The sequence below is a fragment of the Crinia signifera genome, chromosome 12 (genome assembly GCF_055691185.1).
Source record: "Crinia signifera chromosome 12, ASM5569118v1, whole genome shotgun sequence".
NCBI classification, from domain to species: domain Eukaryota; kingdom Metazoa; phylum Chordata; class Amphibia; order Anura; family Myobatrachidae; genus Crinia; species Crinia signifera.
This window is the reverse complement of record NC_139228.1, coordinates 35,942,948-35,966,268: the sequence shown is the minus strand read 5'-3', so window position 1 is coordinate 35,966,268 and position 23,321 is coordinate 35,942,948. Positions and strand designations below refer to the sequence as shown.

General features: G+C 43.3%; 1 protein-coding gene across 1 annotated transcript in view; it reads right to left on the bottom strand.

The window, feature by feature from the left end:
* The window catches only part of BRF1 (BRF1 general transcription factor IIIB subunit), a 343,261-nt gene that overhangs the window by 136,497 nt on the left and 183,443 nt on the right, over positions 1-23,321 (bottom strand). Inside the window, exons 6-8 of the mRNA XM_083166801.1 lie at positions 17,906-18,055; positions 6,186-6,279; positions 351-477 (exon numbers count right to left, since the gene is read on the bottom strand). Coding sequence (XP_083022927.1) covers positions 351-477; positions 6,186-6,279; positions 17,906-18,055 — 371 coding nt within the window. The remainder of the gene's footprint in view (positions 1-350; positions 478-6,185; positions 6,280-17,905; positions 18,056-23,321) is intronic.

Below are 23,321 nucleotides of genomic sequence, written 5' to 3'. Positions count from 1 at the left end.
CGAAATACAACATCAAGGATGAAGTTCTGCTGAAAATCCTTTTTGAGTGAATACTGTAATTAGCATCACAGCATAGGATAACACTTTGTAAAGAAGGAACCCATTCTACTAAATAAAATAAACAAGACAGTACTTCTGATTCATTTTGATAGGAGACACAGATCCATTCCAAAATAACGTAATAAACATCCCTATCTATAATAATTGTGTTGACCTTTAATTTTGAATTAAACACCAATGAGAGGGAGCCTTGATCTTGTCCTAAGAAAGGAACATATGATTCTACAAAACTGGGGCTGGCTGGCATTGGCTAGGGTGGAGGGATGGATAACTACAGATAAAGACGTTACCTGCTGTATCCGGACCTTCCTCTGACCCGCGACGAAAGAAGGCGGATCACATTCTTGGTCCAAGTCAATCTTCATAAACTCATCTATCGTTAACTGACTTGTTGGGGTGTCTTCAAACTCTGTCAGCCTACAAAACGCACAGATAAATATATACACATACAGTACTATGATTAAACACTACTGTAATGTTTGGCTGTCTGTGGAGATCTTGTAAGCTCCCAAATGAACACAATTTGTAAGGAACAAATACACTTTAGTACATGTCGTGGTTCTCCTGGATGACCATCAAATGCTCAAACACATTTGGCACAACTTAAATGCAATATTTGCAAACATATGGTTGTCTGTTGGGTGTCAGAAGGCAATACACAAAGACCGATGCCGCCTGTCGGTGTACAAGATTTCTGACTAGGCCATTGAAATTTTCAAAGAGGGTATGAGCCCAACCAGACTCATTGGCCAACATAAGATGTAATTTCAGACAAGTTGGGTCACAAATGAATGATCCTGCCATTAATGAACTTGCCATATCAATAGCTAGGGTCAACCCTCCTTATGGATTGCTCCTACTGCAGCAATAACATTTATTCAATTCCCCCTATTGTTTGTGACTTGTACACATTCTTGTCTACACATTGTACTTCAGTACTTTACCTTACTATAGCAGTGTTATAAGTGTGTCCATTAATGCACTTACACACAACCTATGGGGGAGATGTCCTAAGCCTTGCAGTGATGAAGTACTAGCCAATCAGCTCCTGACATGCTACAGGCTATGGGGCAGATGTATCAAGCCTTAACAAGAGATAAATGCAAGGGGGATAAGGAGAGATAAACCTCCAGCCAATCATATGCCAACTGCCATGTCACAGCCTGTGTTTGAAAAAAGTCAGTAAGGAGCTGATTGGCTGGACGTTTATCTCTCCTTATCACCCTTGCTTTTATCTCTTGTTAAGGCTTAATACATCTGCCCCTATGTTTGAAATCTGAGAGTTGTGTGCCGATTGGATAATACTTTCTTTCCCCACTTTTATCACTCTCCAATGCTAATTGGAATGTGGTCACTAGGTCTACAAGCATTAGCGTCAACAGTCACTAGGTTGACAAATGAAATAGATCGACAAGCATAAGCTCGACCTGGTCATTAAGTCAACATGAAAAAGGTGCCAAGTGTAGCGCCCAAAGCATGGCGAGTGCATCCAGTACACTTACACAGTGTCCATATCTACTTAAGTCGACCTAATGCTTGTGTCGACATATTTCACATGTTGACCTTATGAGTATAAACCTAAGTTCTGTCGACCCATACCCAGCTAATTCCATCTGTCCCTATGCACTTAATGAGCAGTCTCATAGAGCTCCATTGGATCTTACACTGTAATAATGCTTATGAGCGCTGCACTAGTTGGTAAATCTTGCACAAAGCAAAATGAAACGAATGCTTATTAGACGTTGTCAGAATGTCAACACAGACAATCGGTCAACATATAAAATGTTGACACCTCCCAATGGCATTATTATCAATTGACATTATAAATGACATGTTCAGAATATCGACACCATATAGGTCGGCATTTAAACGTCTGCATGATAATCATGCTATTTTTCAGGATAGGCTAAAATATGCAGAAACCAGTATGCTGACATCCTTGTGTCAACACATTACATATTAGCCGGTCAACAATTTAAGAAGGATGTAGACATCTGTGAATGTAGACATTCTGAGAAGTAAATTTACCAAGATGGGAGTTCTGTGTCACATGGGATGTTGCTATGGGTAACCAATCAGATACTATATTTTATCTTCTATAACAGGGCTGGGGAACCTTTGGCCCTCCAGCTGTTGTTGAACTGCACATCCCAGCATGCACTGCTACAGTTTTGCTATTTGGCCATACTAAAACTGTTGCAAGGCATGCTGGGATGTGTAGTTCAACAACATTTGGAGGGCAGAAGGTTCCCCATTCCTGTTCTAGAAGGTGCTAAATAAGTCGATTCTGATTGGTTGCCCATAAGCAACATCCCATGTGAAAAAAAAATCCCATCTTAGTAAATTTCCCCTTGAATGTCAACTTTTTAACACCCACAGACAGGTCTATTAAGGCTTATATACATTTTTGCACTGTGAGCATCTAAGCTTGTTTAATAGACTGAGAGGCCATGCGGTAAACGCTTTTAAGCAACGTCTATTTTCCCCAGCACTATCTCCTCCTCGGTGCCCTTATAATTAAGACTTATATTCGTGACCTACTACATTGGAGAAATGACTGCGCTAGATTGCGGCTTGGCAGCTGCATGTATTTAATGTATGGGCAATTAAATGGAAATTACCCTTGCTACGAAATTCAAGAGAGAAAGAAAAAAAAAAAAAAAAAAACTTGACTACTGTCACTCATTGATTATCGTAATCTCAAACATATACAGTATCCTAATCCTAACACCTTTCTACAGCACATTCCTTGATGAGAACACATTTCCCTTCTTCCTTTCTGTGTCATATCTATAAGCAGCCTGAAAGCTGCACAGGATCATGTGAATATGGACACCAGGTTTTGTAGACAAACCGTATCAGTAGAATTTTAGTCATACCCGGCTTTTCTGGCATTACAGATTCAGTTCGGTCATTTACCTTCAGTCAAAGGAAATCAAGCTGTCATTTCAGACGACATCAGCACAGAAATGACTTGTATATCAACATTTAAATGGGGGTGAGATGCCAACACGAGCAATACCTGCCCCTTCCCAAAACAACTGCACATATTTATTCTAATGAAAAAGTGTCTTTGTTTTAAATGTTAGTGCAGATTTGATGTTCTCGAATTCCTTTATATTAATACTGGTTGGCTGCCTTAATCACCACATATAGCATTTACAAACCACAGGACACAGAGCTACACAGGAGAAGGGAGCACTTACACAGCCCCCAGAGATCAGGTGACACGGCAAGTGCATTTAAGCACCAGTCCACGTCTGCCGTAATTTCAGAATCACCCCTGCAGGGAGCCAGCTGATGGAAAGACTCCAAGTTGTTACATTTCACTTTTAATCTTTCACTTTAGAGGGATTCTAAAGGGTTTTAAAATGTGGCCTTTTTGCTGCACAGCGTGCGTGCACATGAAAACTAAGCAGAGTTTTCCCGCGGAGCACACCCCACCAGAGAGAGCACCTTGGGCGGCTCATCTGTTATGTTCATGACTTGGGCTAAATGAATTTGGATGAAGCACTTTATCAGTGTAGCGGTAAACACTTGCTTATTGGGAGGTTGGGCCACTTGCAGGGCTAGAAATGCTTCTAGTTCTCTATAATTAGGGTGTGCTGTGTTGATCACATTATTTGCGGTACCAGACAGAGGTGCTGTTCTATAACAGGGCTCCTAAACGTCCTAGCACACTGCAAAAAAAACATACTGCATGTTGGCTATACACTAGCTGATCGTATGCAGGTTGTAAGAGCAATCGAATGAGTGATTGTAAGTGCTTTTAACACACATACAGTACAATCTGCTTTCGGCCCCAAGCAAAGCCGACAGATCTTATGAGCAGCACATATGATCTGAGGCTTGACCTCTCGTCCCGCGTGCACACAATTGATCGCAGGACCCCGTCGAAATTGCGCAGATATCGTTCTACTATATGGCCAGCTAAAGGGAGTATTCAATCTGGTATTCCACCTGTCTAAACGTTCTGCCAGTCGGAATTACAGGCCATTTTTGTTCTGTCTGACAAGAACGCGACAGTCAGAACTGTCAAGTGTCGGAAAGTCCAAGGTTTGGCGAAAAATAGCAAAGAATTCAATAATCCACGGCCTTTTCCGCCAAAACAGATCTGACGGTACTTAGTGTAGTTTTAAGGATAGCCATGCTCCAAGCACGGGTGACTTAACCCTTTGAGTGCCAAGTCAATTTGTCAAAATAGGTGTGAAAATTGCCAAGCAAACATTTGTATTCATTATAATGACCTGTAATGGTTACCTAATATAGGAAATCTTTTTTTTTTTTTTTACACAATATATTTTATTTGAATTTATATAACAAATGTGAGCAACGTGGATATTTACACATCTCTCACAGAGAATGTTGGCACTCAAAGGATCAATTAGGTCATTTTTATTTAACCATCTGTGCTCAAGTTTGAGAACTCTGCTTTTGTGGTTTGAGCAATACCACTTTCACATTGCAAATGCCGGGATTTGGACACGGCTCCATCACCATTTCCCATGCTTGCTCAGGTCCTCAAGAGAGTGAGGACAAAAGGAGCATCCATCATCCTGATAGCTCCGGATTGGCCCAGGAGATCTTGGTACACAGATCACTCGGACACTGGACAGTATAAAGTCTAACAGATTACAGCTGTGTGCACAGCTCTTAGTATGGGGAACTCTGTGTACTATGACGAGTGATGTCTCCTAGGAAAGATCACCCAAAGTGACTGATATTGAGGTACAAACTAGAGTGTATATAGGTTAATCAATGCATTATGTGCATTTGTGTGGCAGTGCAGTGCTATGTATCTGTCACAGCGAGCAGTTACCTAGCAGACAGGAAGCTTCACCTTTACAGAGCAGGTGTTGTCTGGTTGGATGGACTGTGAGGCAATTAGCTCCCTGTGCAAATGTAATTCTATTGTACTGTATAATTCTCTGTTAAACTCTGTTTCCTAATTGGTTCTAGATTACTTTGGTTTGCATCCAGCAGTGACTCACATTCTAAATTCCAATTTATATAATATAAAAATAGAGTCACGACCATCTGGTCCTGCAAGGGATGTCAGTAATTAGAAAAATAAAAATAAACCTTGGTTTGGCCCTTTAAGGATCAATGGGCAGTAATTACCCCAGCTATATCCTATATTGGTCGCCACACAAAGTGGATCCTAGTTAGTCTGGTTACCAAAGATACTCTTCTGTATTTGCTGCTAATATTTTATATTGAAAGTGTAACAATGTTTTGTATAAATAAAGTTACATTTTAGGACAAATTTACTTAAGGTCGATGCACACTGGGCGATTATGCACAGTGTGTATGGACAGCGATGATCGCCATCAACGCTGGGGGGGGGGGGGGAGCCAATTGGTGCATACACACTGAGCGGCTTTTCCCCTGCCCGGCGCCTACAGCGGGGGCCTGACATCTTTGTATAGTGCAAAGCTATGCAAAGACGTGCTCAAAGACACTCATCTGGCGATGATGCAGGAGTGTGCAGCAGAACTCACCGCCGGGGCATACATACCATCCGGCTTTGAGCTGAAAGTCACTCAAACTTGCTGTTTTGAGTGGCTTTCAGCTCAAAGTCGCCCAGTGTGTATGGGCCTTTAGTAACATAACCATACTGGCCTACCTGACCCTCTCCATGAGGGAGAAAATGCTCTGTTCCTGGACCTCCCTGGTAATGTAGGATTGCCATCACCTGTGGTAATCTAGGTAATTGATAGGAAAGGTGTTTCACCACAGGTGATGGCAATCACACATTACCAGCTAAGTCCAGGAACAGACTCAGAGCATTTTCTCCCTCATGGAGTGGGTCAGGTAGGCAAGTATGAACTTAACCCTTTGAATGCCAAGCAAATTTGTCAAAATAGGTGTGAAAATTGCCAAGCAAACATTTTTATTCATCATAATGACCTGTAATGTATAACTTATACAGGAAACATGAGCGACGCTGGCATTTTTAGCGGATATTTTGAACATCTCTCACAGAAGTCGGCACTCAAAGGGTTAAAGGAAAGTCCTGGAACTTGGAAAAATGGTAGCTGGACCGCCGACAGGCTGCAAAAAACAAAGAAAGCCATTCCGATATATAATGTCAAACTTGCCATACACCTATCTTGCATTCTTACCGCTTTCTCAGTGTAGATTCGCAAACCTTCACAACTCTGATGACCTCTTTAATGGTGCGTCGGAAATCGTGCATTCTGGATGCAACCAGGAGAGCTGCAGAGATGAGAAAGCTACAGTCAGCAAAATAGGTGAGTAAACAAGACAAAGTGCTCGGTGCCAGTCACAGTAATGTCACTGCGGTAATACAGAGCACAAGGAACAGCTGCTTGGTATTCTAGGCAGCAGAAAGTGCAAGCACCCGTCTCAGCTCTGGTTTACAAACCTAGCTATTAGCTTGTGAGGTCTGGTAAAGTGCTGTAAACCTTTCATTCGCTTCAATAGAGAGAAACCTGCAGCAGTGAAAAACGATGAGGAAATGTCGATATTTTCTGCTTTGATATGGCATGGTTTTTATAGGGGTCATATAAAGAGGATATATAAAAACGGGACAATAAATATGGTTCTCCCTTTCTATAAAGCTCTGCAATATATCAATATATACCGGCCTTCAAAAACACAATAAATCAAACGTGCATTGAAAACCTACATCAGAACAACTGAATTCAAGGCAGATTTATTTATCACAAGGTCACAGAAAATCATGTACTACCCTCACTCCCAATATAGGATGGAGCACTCCACACAGGTGACAAGACTGGGGAATGCAAGCACGCCAGCCTTCTCAGTGTATTATAACTGGCACCTCCAGCATCACCTCAGAGAGGTTGGGTAATAGAATTTCCCTTAGAAAGGGTTCCCATGACTGGACAGGAGTCCTCTGATGCTTTCTGTCCCACCAGCTATAACCGAAATGGCAGCTAGTCATTAAAATGGAACCTGACTGGAACGATTCCCATGGTGAGCTAAATCCTGTCGTAAACTGTTTGGATGTTATCTTATTAGCTTGGAAAATGGCAGCTACTAGGATGGTTATCATGTGTAAAGATTGGAACACCGGTACTCTTTACCTAGCACGGCGCCCATCGCGGGCATTGAATGCACTAAAAAAATCGGGATCGACGCGACCGACGCGATGCCCGCGATTTCCCATAGTGACCAATGTTAAATTTCTCAATTGACCCGATTTTTCTGTTCAATGCCTCAATTGACACGATTTTTCCATAGGAATCAATGTTAAATGGCCCACAGAGGCCAAATAGCCACCCTTAAGTGTGAAATGGCCCCCACAATTGTTAACGCTACCCCACGATCAACGTGAACCCGAAGCGTGGCGAGCGCAGCGAGCCCGCGAGGGGCGGCGGTACGCGTCCTACGACCTTTTCATACCCCACTATCCACGTCGGCGCGGAGTTGAGAACAGAATAGTGTGGCGAGCGCAGCGAGCCACCGAGCCCGAAGCCTGGCGAGCCCCGCGAGGGGACGAGGATACCTGTGAAGCCCGCGAAGGGACGCGTTTACCTGTGAAGGTATCCGCTGCGCTCGCCACGCTTCGGGCTCGGTGGCTCGCTGCGCTTGCCACACTATTATATTCTCAACTCCACGATGACGTGGATAGTGGGGGTATGAAAAGGTCGTAGGACGCGTACCGCCGCCCCTCGCGGGCTCGCCACGCTTCGGGTTGACGTTGATCGTGGGGTGGCGTTAACAATTGTGGGGGCCATTTCACACTTCAGGGTGCCTATTTGGCCTCTGTGGGCCATTTAACATTGTTTCCTATGGAAAAATCGTGTCAATTGAGGCATTGAATAGTAAAATCGGGTCAATTGAGAAATTTAACATTGGTCCCTATGGGAAATCGCGGGCATCGCGTCGCACCCGATTTTTAGTGCATTCAATGGCCGCGATGCCCGCGATTTTTTTACCTGCGATGCCCACGATCAAAATCGTGGGCGCCGTGCTAGGTAAAGAGTACCGGAACACCTAGGGCAGGGGTGGATAGTTCAACAGCAGTAGGAGGGCCGAAGGTTCCCTGACCTAGGGGTTGGAAACACATGGGCTATCAACCATAAAAGAAGGGAATTTTGACTGTATAAAAACCCATTAAAATTCCTAATAGCAACCCTCACCTGAACCTCATTACTGGAACTCTCACACCTTTATACCAGAACATCGCCCACTCTCTTCCTTTGTGCCTGGCAACAGTCTTCTAGGTAGAACGCAACGTCCCGCACAGGCAGTTCCCTCTCTCCTACTGTCTATAGGTATTTATTGTAAAGTGATGTACCCTGAAGTATAAATGCCTGTATTTAAACAAACATCATCCCCATACTTTTGTGAAATAGAAAACCCTCTCTCGGGTATATAAAGCCTTGTTATATAGCTATACATTCTGAGGATTAGCACCCATTAGGATTTTTTTCAAACTATCAGAAAACAAATATCCTCAGGAGTATAAAAATGTTATAGTCAGGAGCAAAGGCCTCTGGGAAAAATTATATTCTACAATAAGAGCAGATGTAGGCTGTATATCATACATAATGAGCAATATATAATCATCTGAACGCCTGAAGTTTTCAGCCTTCATCAATAGACGATGAAGTAAAAGACATTTACAGAAAATTATGCATTTCAGTATGGTAATAAAATCACCTTATAACAAAACAGACCGAGCCCATTTATCTGCAAGCTTGTTTTGTGACAATACTTATGTTCCTGTTGGATCTCCTCAGCATTACTATAATATAGGTCATACAGTATGTGAACAGTCATATCATACCCCCAGTAAGACTGAAAGCTTTCTGTTGCAGGGATGGCCGTCGACACATCCCCCATCGATGGCATTTTGAGCAGGAACCATTGGTGTCGATAAAGTTTTCTATCATCTACCATTGATGGTTCCCGCTATTTGAGTGACATAGTTAAAGTTTCTTCTGCGCATGCACGCACATCCTGGCTGCTCTGCCTGTGTGATCATCGAACATGTGCGTTCAATTTCACCATTGCGCTGGAGTAACATAACTTGTTTCCAGCTTTTGAAGTCGATCCTATTAGGTCTGAAGGGTGCGAGGTGCCATTCAGGTGCTGTTTTCATGCATTTAAACGCTGAAAATGCCACCCAATTCAGGCCGATCTCACACCCTTCGCTGGACCGAATTCACATTAAATTGCTGGCACCCCTATGGTGGTGCAAGCACTTTTAAGGGGACTCAGCCCACCGTAAACTGCGCCCGGTGCCGTGATGAATCGCACTTGCGAATCATCCCCACCAAATAGGATTGACCCCCTTTGTGTCAGATATGTTCCATACCAAACTCTTTTATTGTGAGCGGGACAGCATTTTACCATGAACATATTCCATCTTACATGATTACTGTGTATATTCTGGAAAGGCTATGCCTGAATAAAGATTAATGTTCATTTCAATTTGGTACAAGGATATCATTCTATGTTGAATTTGTTTTTTTTTGTTCAAATTTTCGCAAGTTTGTCTGGAGCCAGAGTTGGACTATATAGAACTAGTTAAAAGCCCCTAAAAAACATTATTTAGTCCCTATCTGTTCCTACCTCCAAGCTCTGCCTTCACAGCTCACACTAATCATATCCAGAAAGTTTGAAGCAGATCATTTTGCTTTCACTTTCTGCTTAAAGTATAATTTAGTCCATCGAGTGGCTTCTAGTGGTCACTGGTGGTACGTAACCTCAGAGTTGAGTATCTAGACCAGGGGTGGCCAACCCGCGGCTCACGAGCCGCATGAGGCTCGCCTGTAACCGAGCTGCGGCTCCCAAGATCACTCCCCCGTCATTCTGATGTGGCTGCTTAGTGGGACCACAGAGAGCAGGCAAGCGCGTCCCCTGAAGCAGAACGTGCTTGGCCAGAAGGAGCCTGTACACAGGCTCCTAAGGAGTCCGAGCCGGGATCTTTCCTTGGCGTGACTCAGTGGGCGGCGCATGCACCGTCGCCATTAGAGGATGCTGAAACAAGCGTCTCCGGCAGCTCCAAATTAAGTTAGCAACCCCCTGCTCCTGCCGGTACCTTCTCCTCAGCCCTCCTACCTGTGCACGCCCAGGCCTTGTAAACCGCAGTAAATTGGGGCATTGATACTTTAACATTAATGGAATAATGGCACTGGGGGCATAACTAGCACTGTGGGGGGCATATGTGGCATTGTGGGGGCATATCTCTAACTGGGCACATAACTAGCACTGTGGGGGCATATGTGTGGCATTATGGGGGTATATCTGGCACTGGGGGCATAACTAGCACTGTGGGGGGCATATGTGGCATTGTGGGGACATATCTGGCACTGGGCGCATAAATAGCACTGTGGGGGCATGTGTGGCATTATGGGGCATATCTGGCACTGGGGGCATAACTAGCACTGTGGGGGCATATGTGTGGCACTGTGGGGGCATATCTGGCACTGTGGGGCATATACGTGTGGTACTGGGGGCATGCCTAGCACTGTGGGGGCAGATCTGGCACTGGGGGCATAAAGCTTTGTCATGTAGCCACTCCCCCTTGTTTCATATGACCACGCACATGGCCACTCCCCTGATCACACCCCTTTCTTGGCGCGCCATGATGTCGGCTTGACTGCCGATATTTTTTGGCTCTTTACCTCTGACCGGTTGGCCACCCCTGATCTAGACTTAAGATCGTATCATTGCTAGCAGATTTTAGTTTAGCACCTCATCATCAAATCAGTAATGCAGAACAATCGTGTTTATTCATGAGGCAGAGAAAAGTGTGGAGAAGTGGCCCATATCAATTAGCCCTAGTGTAATATTTTTCAAGTGCCTTCTATAAAACTATACATAGAAACTTGAAGAAACCCCAATATTATCACAATACTAGTGCTAATAATGCTGTCTGTTTCCATAATAACATTGGGCCTTATTTTGGTTCATTCTTTCTGACAAAATCCTTCTTAGATGGGCAAAACCATGTGCACTGCAGGGGGGGCAGATGTAACATGTGCAGAGAGAATTAGATTTGGGTGAGTAATTTTGTTTCTGTGCAGGGAAAATACTGACTGCTTTATTTTTACACTGCAATATAGATCTCACTTTGAAGTAAAACCCCACCCAAATCTAATTCTCTCTGCACAAGTAACACCTGCCCCACCTGCAGTGCACATGGTTTTGCCCATCTAAGAAGGATTTTGTCAGAAAGAATGAACCAAAATAAGGCCCATTGAGAGGTGACCCAGACCTGTATACTTATCTGTAATGGCACAGGGTGTCCGCAGCACAGTAGAGAGCTAACACAGTAATACATCAGCACACAGGATAACAAATAATCCCAGAGCACCAATGCAGAGCTGAATGGGTGAAGTGAAGGGTAGGATAGAGAGACTCCCTACAGAATAATTACTCCGTAGATAGCAAAGTACCTAATAAGTGGGAGGACTGAAAGGTTCAGTGTTTCTAGTGGGAAGCAGAAGAACAAACGGGCACTAGTGACAGGGATAGCGCTAGGAGAGGAGAAGAGTGGCCTGCCCCATTCCATAGGTTTACAGTAGAAGAAGCAGGGTTGAAACTAAGAAAGTGAACCTGGAAAATTTGGGAGCAAGTTCAGAGAGGCTGAGTATTAAACAAATGGAATAGTGGAATGGAATAGAACATTCATGGCAGAACCAGGAGACTACAGCCCCAGACCTACAGATAACAATAGGACCACCATCCTGAGGACGACCAGCTGCCCACATGGTTGGCCATAAATCATAATTAGTAAAAATTGTATTTCTAGTTTCATCACAAGACGATGTAATTGTTCAATTTTACATACATTGGCCTTAATAGTGCAGGGGCGTAAATGCCCACATGGCACTAGATAATATTATGGGATATGTTTTGGTGCACTTCTGTTGGGATCCGGACTTTGGTTCACCATGCATTACATTGGGTCGACACAAACAAACAGTCGCCGTGGTCAAGTTTTTTTTTTTTTTTAAATACATTTTTTAACTTTTTCATCCGCCTACTTTACCATTCATGTCGGCTACGACTGGGAACGGTAAAGTGTGCCGAGGGCAGCATTAGCTAAGTGAGACACCCGGTGTTGACCTTTTCCCATGTCAACCGTGTACCTGTCGACCTAGACAACGTAAACCTACTGATCCACACTCTGTTTTAATTTAATATGTAGGAGAATAAATAGAATGATGTTAAAAAGTGCTCATATATATTCTGGGACGTCCAAACACGCACAGATAATACGTAAAGAACGTACACATGCGAGGTAACCTACCTACATCCAAAAAGAATCCCCAAACACAAAGCCAGAGCAGTTCCTGGTTTCAGTGGGCGGCAGGCATAGAACAGAGGCTTAAAGATTACTTCAAAACCAGTGATAACTAAGGTCACAGTATAGTGCAGTGACGGCTAACCTTCACACTCCAGATGTTGCTGAACTGCACATCCCAGCATGCCCTGTTACAGTTTTGCTATTTGGCCATGCTAAAACTGATGCAGGGCATGCTGGGATGTGTAGTTCAACAGCTGGAGTGTCAAGGTTAGCTATCACTGGTATAGTGGGTCGACAAGGTCTAGGCTGACCACTAATGGTCAACCGTGACTGGCCCGACAAATGAAAATGGTCGACGACACAAGCTAAAAGGTCAACATGGACATGGTCAACACTCAAACGTCTACACGAGGTTCACTGATATTTGTGTCTTTGTCAACATGGGCACTGTGTACAGATGGAGCAGCTCAGATTGGAGATAATCCTGGCTATTTCATCGCCATTCACCAGACCCTGCCAGAAGGGGGCGTGTGCGAATGAGATGCTGACAGGCCCTGTTCTGATGGAGCCTGCCGCCATCCTGCACTGGCTCCCCGCTTCTCCCCTGTAGCTGCCCGCACACCCCACTCACCCTGCCTGTCTCCCTGGGAATCCCCCGCCCCCGTGCTGCCGGATGCGCTAGCATGTGAGACGCTCTTGGAGCTCCTGTCCGCCAGCCAGGAGATCTGGTGCTCCATCTGTAAGTGTACCGATTTGGGCACGTGCCTCCCTGCGATCAGCACAATATTATATTAACCCTCTAGGCCCACTTGAATAGTAAAGTATGAACCAAGTTAATCTAAACCGGTAAAAAAGTGAAAAAAACTCATGTTGATTTTTTGAGTGTCGACCATGTCAAATTTAAGCGGTGTCGACCTTCTGTCACTGGCGACGTATATGTTGACCGTTTTCAGGTGTCGACTTAGTCACTGGCTACCATAAGTGGCTGAACCAGGGACCAGATACCATAACGAAGAGGGGTATTTCTAAGTCCAAAAGTCAATTAAATGGATGTGTTGTCATAACATTTTTTATATTATATCTATAATATATATATAGGAGACTGTGGAGCGGCACTCAGGAAATAAATGTAGCAATAATCGACACTACAATGTCGTCAGTTTCGATAATTGCTACATTTATTTCATGAGTGCCGCTCCACAGTCTCCTGTATTCCTGCTTTATCTACAAAGCTGAGAAGGCACCAGGGCAAGTTACCTGGCTATCAGCACAGAGTGCCGGTCCATCTGCTGATTAATTATATATATATATATATATATATATATATGTTACTAACTGCTATACCGATGTGTCATTTGTGCTGGAGAAGCAGCTGTAGTGTTTTCAAGGGCATTATAACTTTACTTTGTCTTTATGGTGTGGATGTCTACAGTGATTGTTCTTATGATTTACTGTCTACATTGAAACGTCTTATTGTCTGCTTTTATCTCTGTTGGGAAAATATAAAAATCGTGGCTAGAAAAGCAGCTGAAATTCTCTACTAAGCCTGATCCTAGTGTTCTGAGCTTCACGTCTTGCTGCAGATTACGGAAATGATGGAGTTCTTTTCAATTTAATCTAGTTATTTCAATACATTTCAATAATTCAACAAAATGATTTAACATCACATTATTACATTTGTTCACAATTAATACTATTCTTTTGAGTAGCAGATATATATTTCTAGTTATCTGTGATAGGAAAGGTCAGCGGTTTTGAATCGCTGTGACACGGCACGCGTTGGCCAGGAGATGCCACTTGCCCAGCTGCCAATATCATCACTGCCAGGCTCGGGCAGCACAGTGCTCTACCGCAGCCTGGCACTTGGCCTCCAATGTAGCAGGACACCTAGGTCATGCGTGTCACTTTGTAGAGAGAGAGAGAGAGATAAGAGGATAGAGGGCACAAGCGATAACAAGTAGAGAAAGAAAAAAGGAGCCAGGGAGAGAGTTACAGAGGAGATAAACAGGGTGGAGGGGAGAAAAAGAGGGTGAGGTGAGGGGTTGGGTTGGGGGCTTCATTCTAAGATACCCAGAGAGAAGAGGCCCGTCAATGACCAATAACAGCTGAGAAGCATGAAAGATTTCAGAGGGTTCTCATTTGTCATTTCCACCTGGAGAATGCCACCAAAAGCACCCGGCCTATAAGATCATCAAATGAGGCCACAGAACTGCTGGTTACCAGAATGGAAGAGACTGAAGATGAGCCCAGCAGAAGTAAAGAGGGGAGCTCAGAAGTGTAAGGTTTGCATTTCTCTCGAAGATCTCAGTTACTATCATATACAGTATAAAGGTGACAGACTGGAAGGGGAGGCTGGATTTTTTTTTTTTTTACTCATTCTTTTTAAAAATCAATTAATCAGTAAATCAAGGTGTGAGACTGGCCGGCTAGAAGGAGGTTGGAGGTCGGATTTTTTTTTTTACTCTGTTTATTGCTCTTCAAAAAAGAATATCAGTAAATCAATGCATGAGCTGCATATGAAAACAGAAATGGAATAGACGCAAAGAAAAAACATGGGTGAAATCTGGTAAGAAAATCATTTACACTGAATCATTTACACTGCAAAACCAGTGTAATTTTGCAGTGTAAATAAATGATTGCCGCTTTAAAAAAAAAACCTGGAGATTTCTTACCAGTTTTCTCACTTTCTGAATCTCTCATCCTATTACATTTCACCCCATATCTCAGTAATCATTAGCAGCCAAAAAATTGTGTACTAGAGTATTGTCATAAGTGTTCTCTCTTTTTTTTTCTTCTGTCCTTTTTTATTATTTTTTTTATATGTGATTTGTAATCGCATCGCATGCCATGCACCCGATGGCATGCGATGCGATTTTTGCCCCCTATATGATTAAAAATTGTATAAGCACCTTAAAGGGTGCTTTTAAGCACCCAAATGGGTGCTTACAATGTTAAATGCACCCCCACTCCACCCCCCCCCCCCCCCCACACTATAAACGTGGAGAGTGTAGCGAGCCCGCGAGGGGCGGCGGTACCCGTCCTCCGACCTTTTCATACCCACACTATCCACGTCGGCGTGGAGTTGATTTTATAAAGTGTGGCGAGCGCAGCAAGCCCCACGAGGGGATGCGGATACCTTCACAGGTATCCGCGTCCGCTCGCCATGCTTCGGGCTCGGTAGCTCGCCACACTTTCTAAAATCAACTCCACGCCGACGTGGATAGTGGGGGTATGAAAAGGTCGTAGGACGCGTACCGCTGCACTCGACACGCTTCGGGTTCACGTTTATAGTGGGGGGGTGGCGTGGAGCTGCATTTAACATTGTAAGCACCCATTAGGGTGCTTATACAAGTTTAAATCGCATCCCATCGAATTGTATGGCATTGTATGCCATATCCAATGTCATACAATTTTAAAATTGTATGACATTGGTTAACATCGCACGATATCGCATCGCATACCATTGCATGCCAAATGGTATGCGATGGGCGCCGTGCTACTACACAAGTACCGTAAATTTAATTTATTTGTGCTGGTACTTGGTCTGTTTAGGTGCCCATATAGGTTCCCATCAGTAAGCATAACACCCATACAGTATCCCCTTAATATAATATAGTACACCTGCAGTAGATGTAGTAAGTATAGTATCCTTTTAATATCTAAATAGATTGGGTTTCGAGTTTTCAACCCCCACATTTTTTTATCGTCACAGGTATCCATTTAGTAGCACATACATGACCCATAAAGGTTCTGGGTAACTTCCCCTTATTAAACTAATTAACTACTAGTGTCCCAACAGAGTAATATAGGATGATGCAGGATGGATAATTATCTTTTTGCTTGATTACTGTCTGTAATACTACTGTACTGATACTTAATACTGTGGGGTGATTTATACCGTGTTCACACTGCGAGTGTGAACTACGCAACATTTACCCGGCATTTAAATGCCGGGAGCTGCGGCGAGGGAACCCCGTTCTCACTGCTAAGCATATTCCCGGGTGAAGCAGTTCTACCCGGTAATTTGCCTTTTAACACAGGTTTTTTGGCAGTGTGAATGTGTCAACCCGTGTCTGCATACCCGGATCTCAAACACGGGTAAAAAGAAGGGTTTTACCCGTGTATGAGATCCGGGGATTCAGACACGGGTTGACCCGTTCACACTGCCAAAAAACCTGTGTTAAAAGACAAATTATCGGGTTGACATGCTAGAGCCGGGAATTTGCCTGCAGTGAGAACGGGGTAGAAGTAACAGTTTTCCAACTAGGTAGGACTGGTACAGATGGAGCGCCTCTCTTCTTTGGCTGGGGATCCCCAGCATGTCTCCACTGGCAAACGCCGGCGCAAAGGTGCTCCATCTGACTAGGACACGCGTGTGTCTCACACGCATGCATGTCCCAGTTTCAGGACGCTGCCTGTCTCCACTTCAGGGAGACTGGCAGGGATAGGAGGGACAGCGAGGGGCACCGGGGGAGGCGGCGGAGCCAGCTCCGTAGCCACAGGGCGCACGCGAGCATCTCGTGCACGCGTGCCCCTGGCGAGAGCCGGCCGCTGGCGATTCCATCTGCAAGGAAGAGGCCGGCTCCATCTGTATATACCAGGCACAGAAACAATATAAATGTGTTTGCTCCAACTGCATAGTAACACGGTTTGTTCCAGGCACAAATGTACTGAATCTGGCCCATATTGTGCCTTTTGGAAAATATAATAGTTAGCGAAGGGAGTGAAATAAATGCCCAAAATGTGATCCCTACCCATGTTGCCGTAGCCTGTACGTAAGTGTGATAGTGACTTTCTGTATTTGGAAAGATAGAGCATATGGAAATATAGCAAGGCCCCGAGCGGTCAGTACACATTGCTGGACTGATTGGGGGCGGGGTCACTGTATGGATACACTGGCGAATAGCTCAGGGATTCAGGGTGTGTGGAGAGTGGCACCGCCATGACAGACAAGCACCACCCATTATAGATATGCCACTTTAACCATATTATTCTTTACCCATGTTGCAGTATCTCTCTACCTGTACTGCAATGTACAGGTGATAATGAATACAGAATAAAAGCCCACTCTTTATATATTTATGTATCCAGACACATAGACAGACGGGTAATTCTATACATCTGCCCCAGTATGTGTTACCAGCTTAGTGACTGTTTAAATCCAGCAAATTTACTCATCAGTATCCACCCAAATATACACAAAACATAAAAACACGCCAACCAATACTATGTCCCCTTGAATTAACTTCAGTGAATACAAAAAAAATAGCACCCGAGCCCCCTAATCCCAGAAGAAGGTATTATGGGGGTCATTGGGACCCATTCATTCTATCCCCATGCAGGACCACTGGGTAACTAGCCATAGGCGACTAGTAATAAGTAGGCTTATACTCAATTTCAGTCTATTCAGTTACCAAAGGATTCTGTGCTGGGTCCAACATCTATGTGACCCCTATAGTAGATTCACGACAGGGAATGTATGGAGAAGGAAACTTTGCGATCCACTAACACTGTACCCCAAATAGCTACTTATGATTTTGCTTGGTATACAAAAAACTACCAACAGGGGGAAAATAAGAAGACTTTATATACCGGCACCGCAGAGTCCAGATGGCCGTCTGCCTGTGTGCATCCAATCCCTCTTCATCCTCTGGACCAGTCGCAGGGCCGTCATGGATACTTCGTGATTTTTATCTCCAAACTCCAGCATGTGCGCAAACCGTGGAATGTATAGGCAGGGGTCTGCAAGAGAACAGATTCCATAAGGGTCACATCTCATCCACCGACAACATATAGGACAAGGCAATCACCAAGGACATGGCAGCACTCTACACAGGCTACTTCATATATTAGTGTAAAGGTGCATGCGCACGGTACGATGCCGGAAGCAACCAGACATCATTCCCGAGTGCATCAAAACGCTCATCGTGCGTACACGTGGAACGATTTCATACACTTCACAAAAGACTGGTCTATGATCTTCCTGCATGCATGGAAGATCATAGACCATCATTGACGATCGGCGGGTGCACACATCATTAATGATGCACGGAACGATTTAAATGCTTGGTCGTTCCGATCAATCAGGACCCCCACGTTGTCCTTCAAATCGTTCAGTATGTATGCACCTTAAGATGATGCCGGGGACTTGTTGCTGCTGTTTATTTTTAAATATTCAAGATACATTCCTAGCCATGTAGTACAAGTTACAGTAAAATACTGAACTGGTCTCAATAGAAATCACATATTAGCATAAAAACGCACTTGGCCGTTTAAAATATTTCTGTTCTTTGCTAATATGTGTAAATGTAAAACTCAGATCAGTGCGGAAACCATAGATGTGAAGACAGAGAGAGGTGGGTCATGGGTCTCTTGTAATACAGGTAGATGTAAACAACATTTTCCTACAGTATTATAAAGCAAACATTATATACGTACACACACACAGACCTATCTGTGTACTAAAACCAACAGAAGGTAACTACCTAACTCAATGCCGCAAGCTGTCACCCTGCCACTCTCAAAATGTCCCGAGAGGCACATGGATGGACACACACACACACACACACATACATACATACATACATACATACATACATACTTACACACACACACACACACGTCCCGTATCAGAAATCGGCATAAATGCGTTGATCTGTCACGGAAGATGACTTTGTCCCTGATGTAAGCACACGTATTTGCTGCAGGTGACCACATAGGAAATCTCACTCCTACCATGATAATATTGTTTTCACACTTTATGAATTTATTTAAAACAAGAAGCAGATTCACAATAAATGATCCTGACAATATAACACATCTCGTGCAGGGTGGCCGGAAGCCAGGTAAGATATGCTATATTGTCAAAATATTTTATTGCAAGTTTGTTACCTATTCTGAATAAATCCCTAAATCCCCTGCAGCAAGCATGAGAGGAAAGGGCAGACACTGTATATTCTCCTTTCTTGCTGAAGATGAATTACCCCTTCTCACCTTGCTGCTAGACCTAGTAATGCTAGAGATCATTCTGACAATGCTTACAAGTCTATTTGTTATACAGAGCAATGGTATAGTAACTCTTATTATAAAATAAAGTGTTGATGGATTTTTTTTTTTGTCCAATAGAACGAGGCATTTATTAACCGTAACATCCTCAATCTGCTTCCAAGAAATAAAAGATCATATACAATATCTCGCTATCTCAATCTGCGTTTATTAGCGTGAAACCCAGAACGCCACCCCCACGTACCACTCCTATCCCTCTGTCAGATCACCGCCTTGTCCCCACAATGCTCTCCTCCATTACTTTCATCTCCCTGCTATTTCAATCTACCAAGCACTCTCATCAGATTATTATCTATTAATTTTTCCATCACTATATAAACAGCTTTTCTCACCACTGTCTTCATTCTGCACTGCTGTCCTATACCACAACCACTTAAACATCATTACATTAACTTGCTTGAGCTTTACATCTATTCCTACTCCATGGGGTCGATCCCATTAGTCGCGCATGATTCGTGAGTGCGAATCATCACAGCAACGGACGCACTTTATGGCATGCGGAAATCGGCTAAACCGCAGTGAAAAATTTTAAGGGAATTCGGCGCTGCGAAGGGTGTGAGATTGGGTTAAATCAGGTGCCCCTGCAGGCATTGGAACGGCACCTCACACCCTTTACAAATAATACGATCAATCCCCATGTCTAATACAGTGTCGATAATAAAACGCTCAAACAAAAAGTAATTGGCCTTAACACTCACACCCCTAATGATGTCCTCACAGAAAGTGCAAACTACTCCTACTACGGAGAGGTTCCGGGCACTGCTAAACATACATGCATAGACGTGATCATCTATGTCAGTGGTTCCTAAACCTGGTCCTCAAGTACCCCCAACAGTGGACGATTTCCAGATCACCCAGCAGGTGCACTCATTGTTCAGACAAATTTTAAAAGATCCACAGGTGGAGCTAATACAGGCATTCCGAAAAAAAAAAACGGTCCTCAAGGCACACCAACAGTGCAGGTTTTAGTGATATCCAGGCTTCAGCACAGATGGATTAATCAAAATCCCTCAGATACTAATTAAGTCACCTGTGCTCATGCCTGGATATCTACAAAACCTGCAATGTTGATGTGCCTTGAGGACCATGGTTGGGAATGCCTGAGCTAATATGTCACTTGTGATTCTGTGTGGAGACCTGGAAAACATGCACTGTTGGGGGTACTTGAGGACCAGGGTTGGGAACCACTGATTATGTTCAACTGCCTTTTTTTTTTTTTTTTAAACGTTCAAACATAGAACAACGATTGTAATCACATCATCCAAAAAAATAAATGCATAACAGTAAGCAGATCATCAAGGTCTCAACCATTGGGATGAAATCCAACCACTTGGCACAAAAATTAACGCGGGAATCCCAACATCACAGGACATGCCAACATCGGAATCCTCACAACTGGCATTCTGATCATGAGTACGCTGGGGTCACATAGCTGCTGAGGTGCTAGGTTTAGGCAACAAAGACTATGGCACTCCATCCGCAGGTTCAGACACATTGATGTATGAGTTTCACAGAAAGCAGCACAGTATTGCCATGTCTGCCTATAGTCCAAATAACAGATGCAGTCTCCTCTGTCCGATAAAGTGATTTACTGCAGCAGGTGCCCTCCCAGGTAAATAGATGACAAGGAATAAGGTGCGGCACTCTGAACAGGAACAGCAGTTCACAAATGCAGCTGACCTACAGTTCCAATACCCAAACTCTACACCTACTTTGGGCTAGTGGAACAATATATTACCTTACATTTTTTCACAAGAAATATGTCAGGTTCTACCCTCAATTTCGCACTATATACCATTATACCATACTTGATATACCCCTCCTCCTACTTTCCTCCATTCATTCAATTATAAACATTTCATTTAGGGTATGTAATATGTATTCCCTAGAGTGCACCTATATTGTGGACATCTGTGATCTCATGCCAGCATATAATATAATATGATATAATATAATATAATATAATATATTATATAGATAGATAGATAGATAGATATATATAGATATATATAGATATATGCAAAAGAAGGAGAAAATTGCGCAACAGAATGAGCAATCGTGTAAAAGTATTTTACTCATAAAAATCAAGCTCATATACATGAAGAAAAGTAGCAATCAGCTTGCCCAACAATTGAGATGCACCAACGCATCCAGAGAACGGAAGATACCGAGACCTGTTCCCCGCAGCTGGTGCGTCTCTGTTCGGATCAGGAGACCAGTCTAAGCACGGTGTTGTTTGAAGTTTAGCCACACCTCAACGCTTTTCGTCACGCAGTGGACTTCGTCAGGTGGTGTTGCGTGACCTCCATTGCGTGACAAAACGCGTTGAGGCGTGGCTAAACTTCGTACAACACTGTGCTTAGTCTGGTCTCCTGATCCGAACAGAGACGCACCAGCTGCGGGGAACAGGTCTCGGTATCTTCCGCTTTCTGGATGCGTTGGTGGATCTCCATTGTTGGGCAAGCTGATTGCTGCTTTTCTTCATGTATGTGAGCTTGAATTTTATGAGTAAAATACTTTTACACGATTTTCTATTCTGTTGTGCAATTTTCTCCTTCTTTTGCATACTTGAATTGGGACATTTGTGAGCCGTGGACTGGCTCCGTGAGGAAAAAGGCTGCAGACATACTTAATACAAAAGGATACACATTCATCACGAGTGACTGTGCGCGGTTGGACTTCCTAATATCTCTCTCTCTCTCTCTCCACACATTAAAGATTACCAGAAACTTGTACATTAACTCATTAAATTATGACAACCCTATTGGTATGTATAAATCATGTGGTAGCATGTGTGTGCTTTCCATTGATATTGTTAGATTTTTTTCACCTTGAACACATCCCTGATAAAACCCTACTGATGAAACGCGTTGGGTTTCAAGTCTACGATCAACATCTATTGGAAATAGGAAATAACTTCCAAATGATTCTCAATTGAAAAAAAAAATATGATGTTAAAATAAATTCAAGTCTATTATTTACGAAGAACCCTACTTACAAACCACTTTTGACAGTAAAAATGATAACATGATGCTTTTATGAATGTGACTCCATGCTTTAAAATGATAAATTATGACTAAAAATACTGTTATTTTTTTCGTGAAATTTTCCATTATATATAGGCTTTAACATTGTCTGACTAGTTCCGTGACATCAGTAGTTGCAGAGCAGTCAGCTGATCGGATGATGCAGTTGGTAAGGTGTAACACGCACTATTTTATTTAATCGAAAGGTCTGGTCTATGTACAACTTTATCCTCAGGTATTAACCTCCTAACCACCTACACATTGTAAGCTTAAGATCATGGCGCTCTTCGCTCTTGCTGTTATTACCAAGTCATGCTTGACTACATTTTTGCTCCCAATTGTAAATCTCTATGGAAAATAGTGTGTTCAAAATAACACAATTATTCCGGAAATCTAGAATCCAAAAATATGCTAAATTATCTGCGAGTAAATCAGCAGCCTAGGAGTGGTTACATGGCTCCCATAAATCAGAGGCAAAGTCTCACTTGTAAACAGAATACTTAGGATATACCCTGAATAGGAGAGATAAATATATCTCAGCATCTTATCTGATGTATTACTTCTATCGCAATCCTTCAATCATTATCAATTTATGAGGTTTCGCTCCATGTGCAAACACAAAGGCGCACGCTCACACACGCTCACACACACACTAAACACGACAACTGAACTTACAAAGTCAAGGCATGCCTTTTTCCTACTGCAGAAACAGGGCCACTTGTGTCATTTACTAAGGTGAGCTCAGCTGTCCCTCTCTTCCATGACCTCTGGGAGAGATAATAAACCAATAAAACCATGCAATGAATGACGGTTCGCAAAACCTGTAAAAAGTGAAAGCATGCCTTTTAAAACAGAGACATCATTTTGAGCGGTTCTCCTCAAGCAAGAGATTTTCAGGACAATGGGCTCAGGTTCGG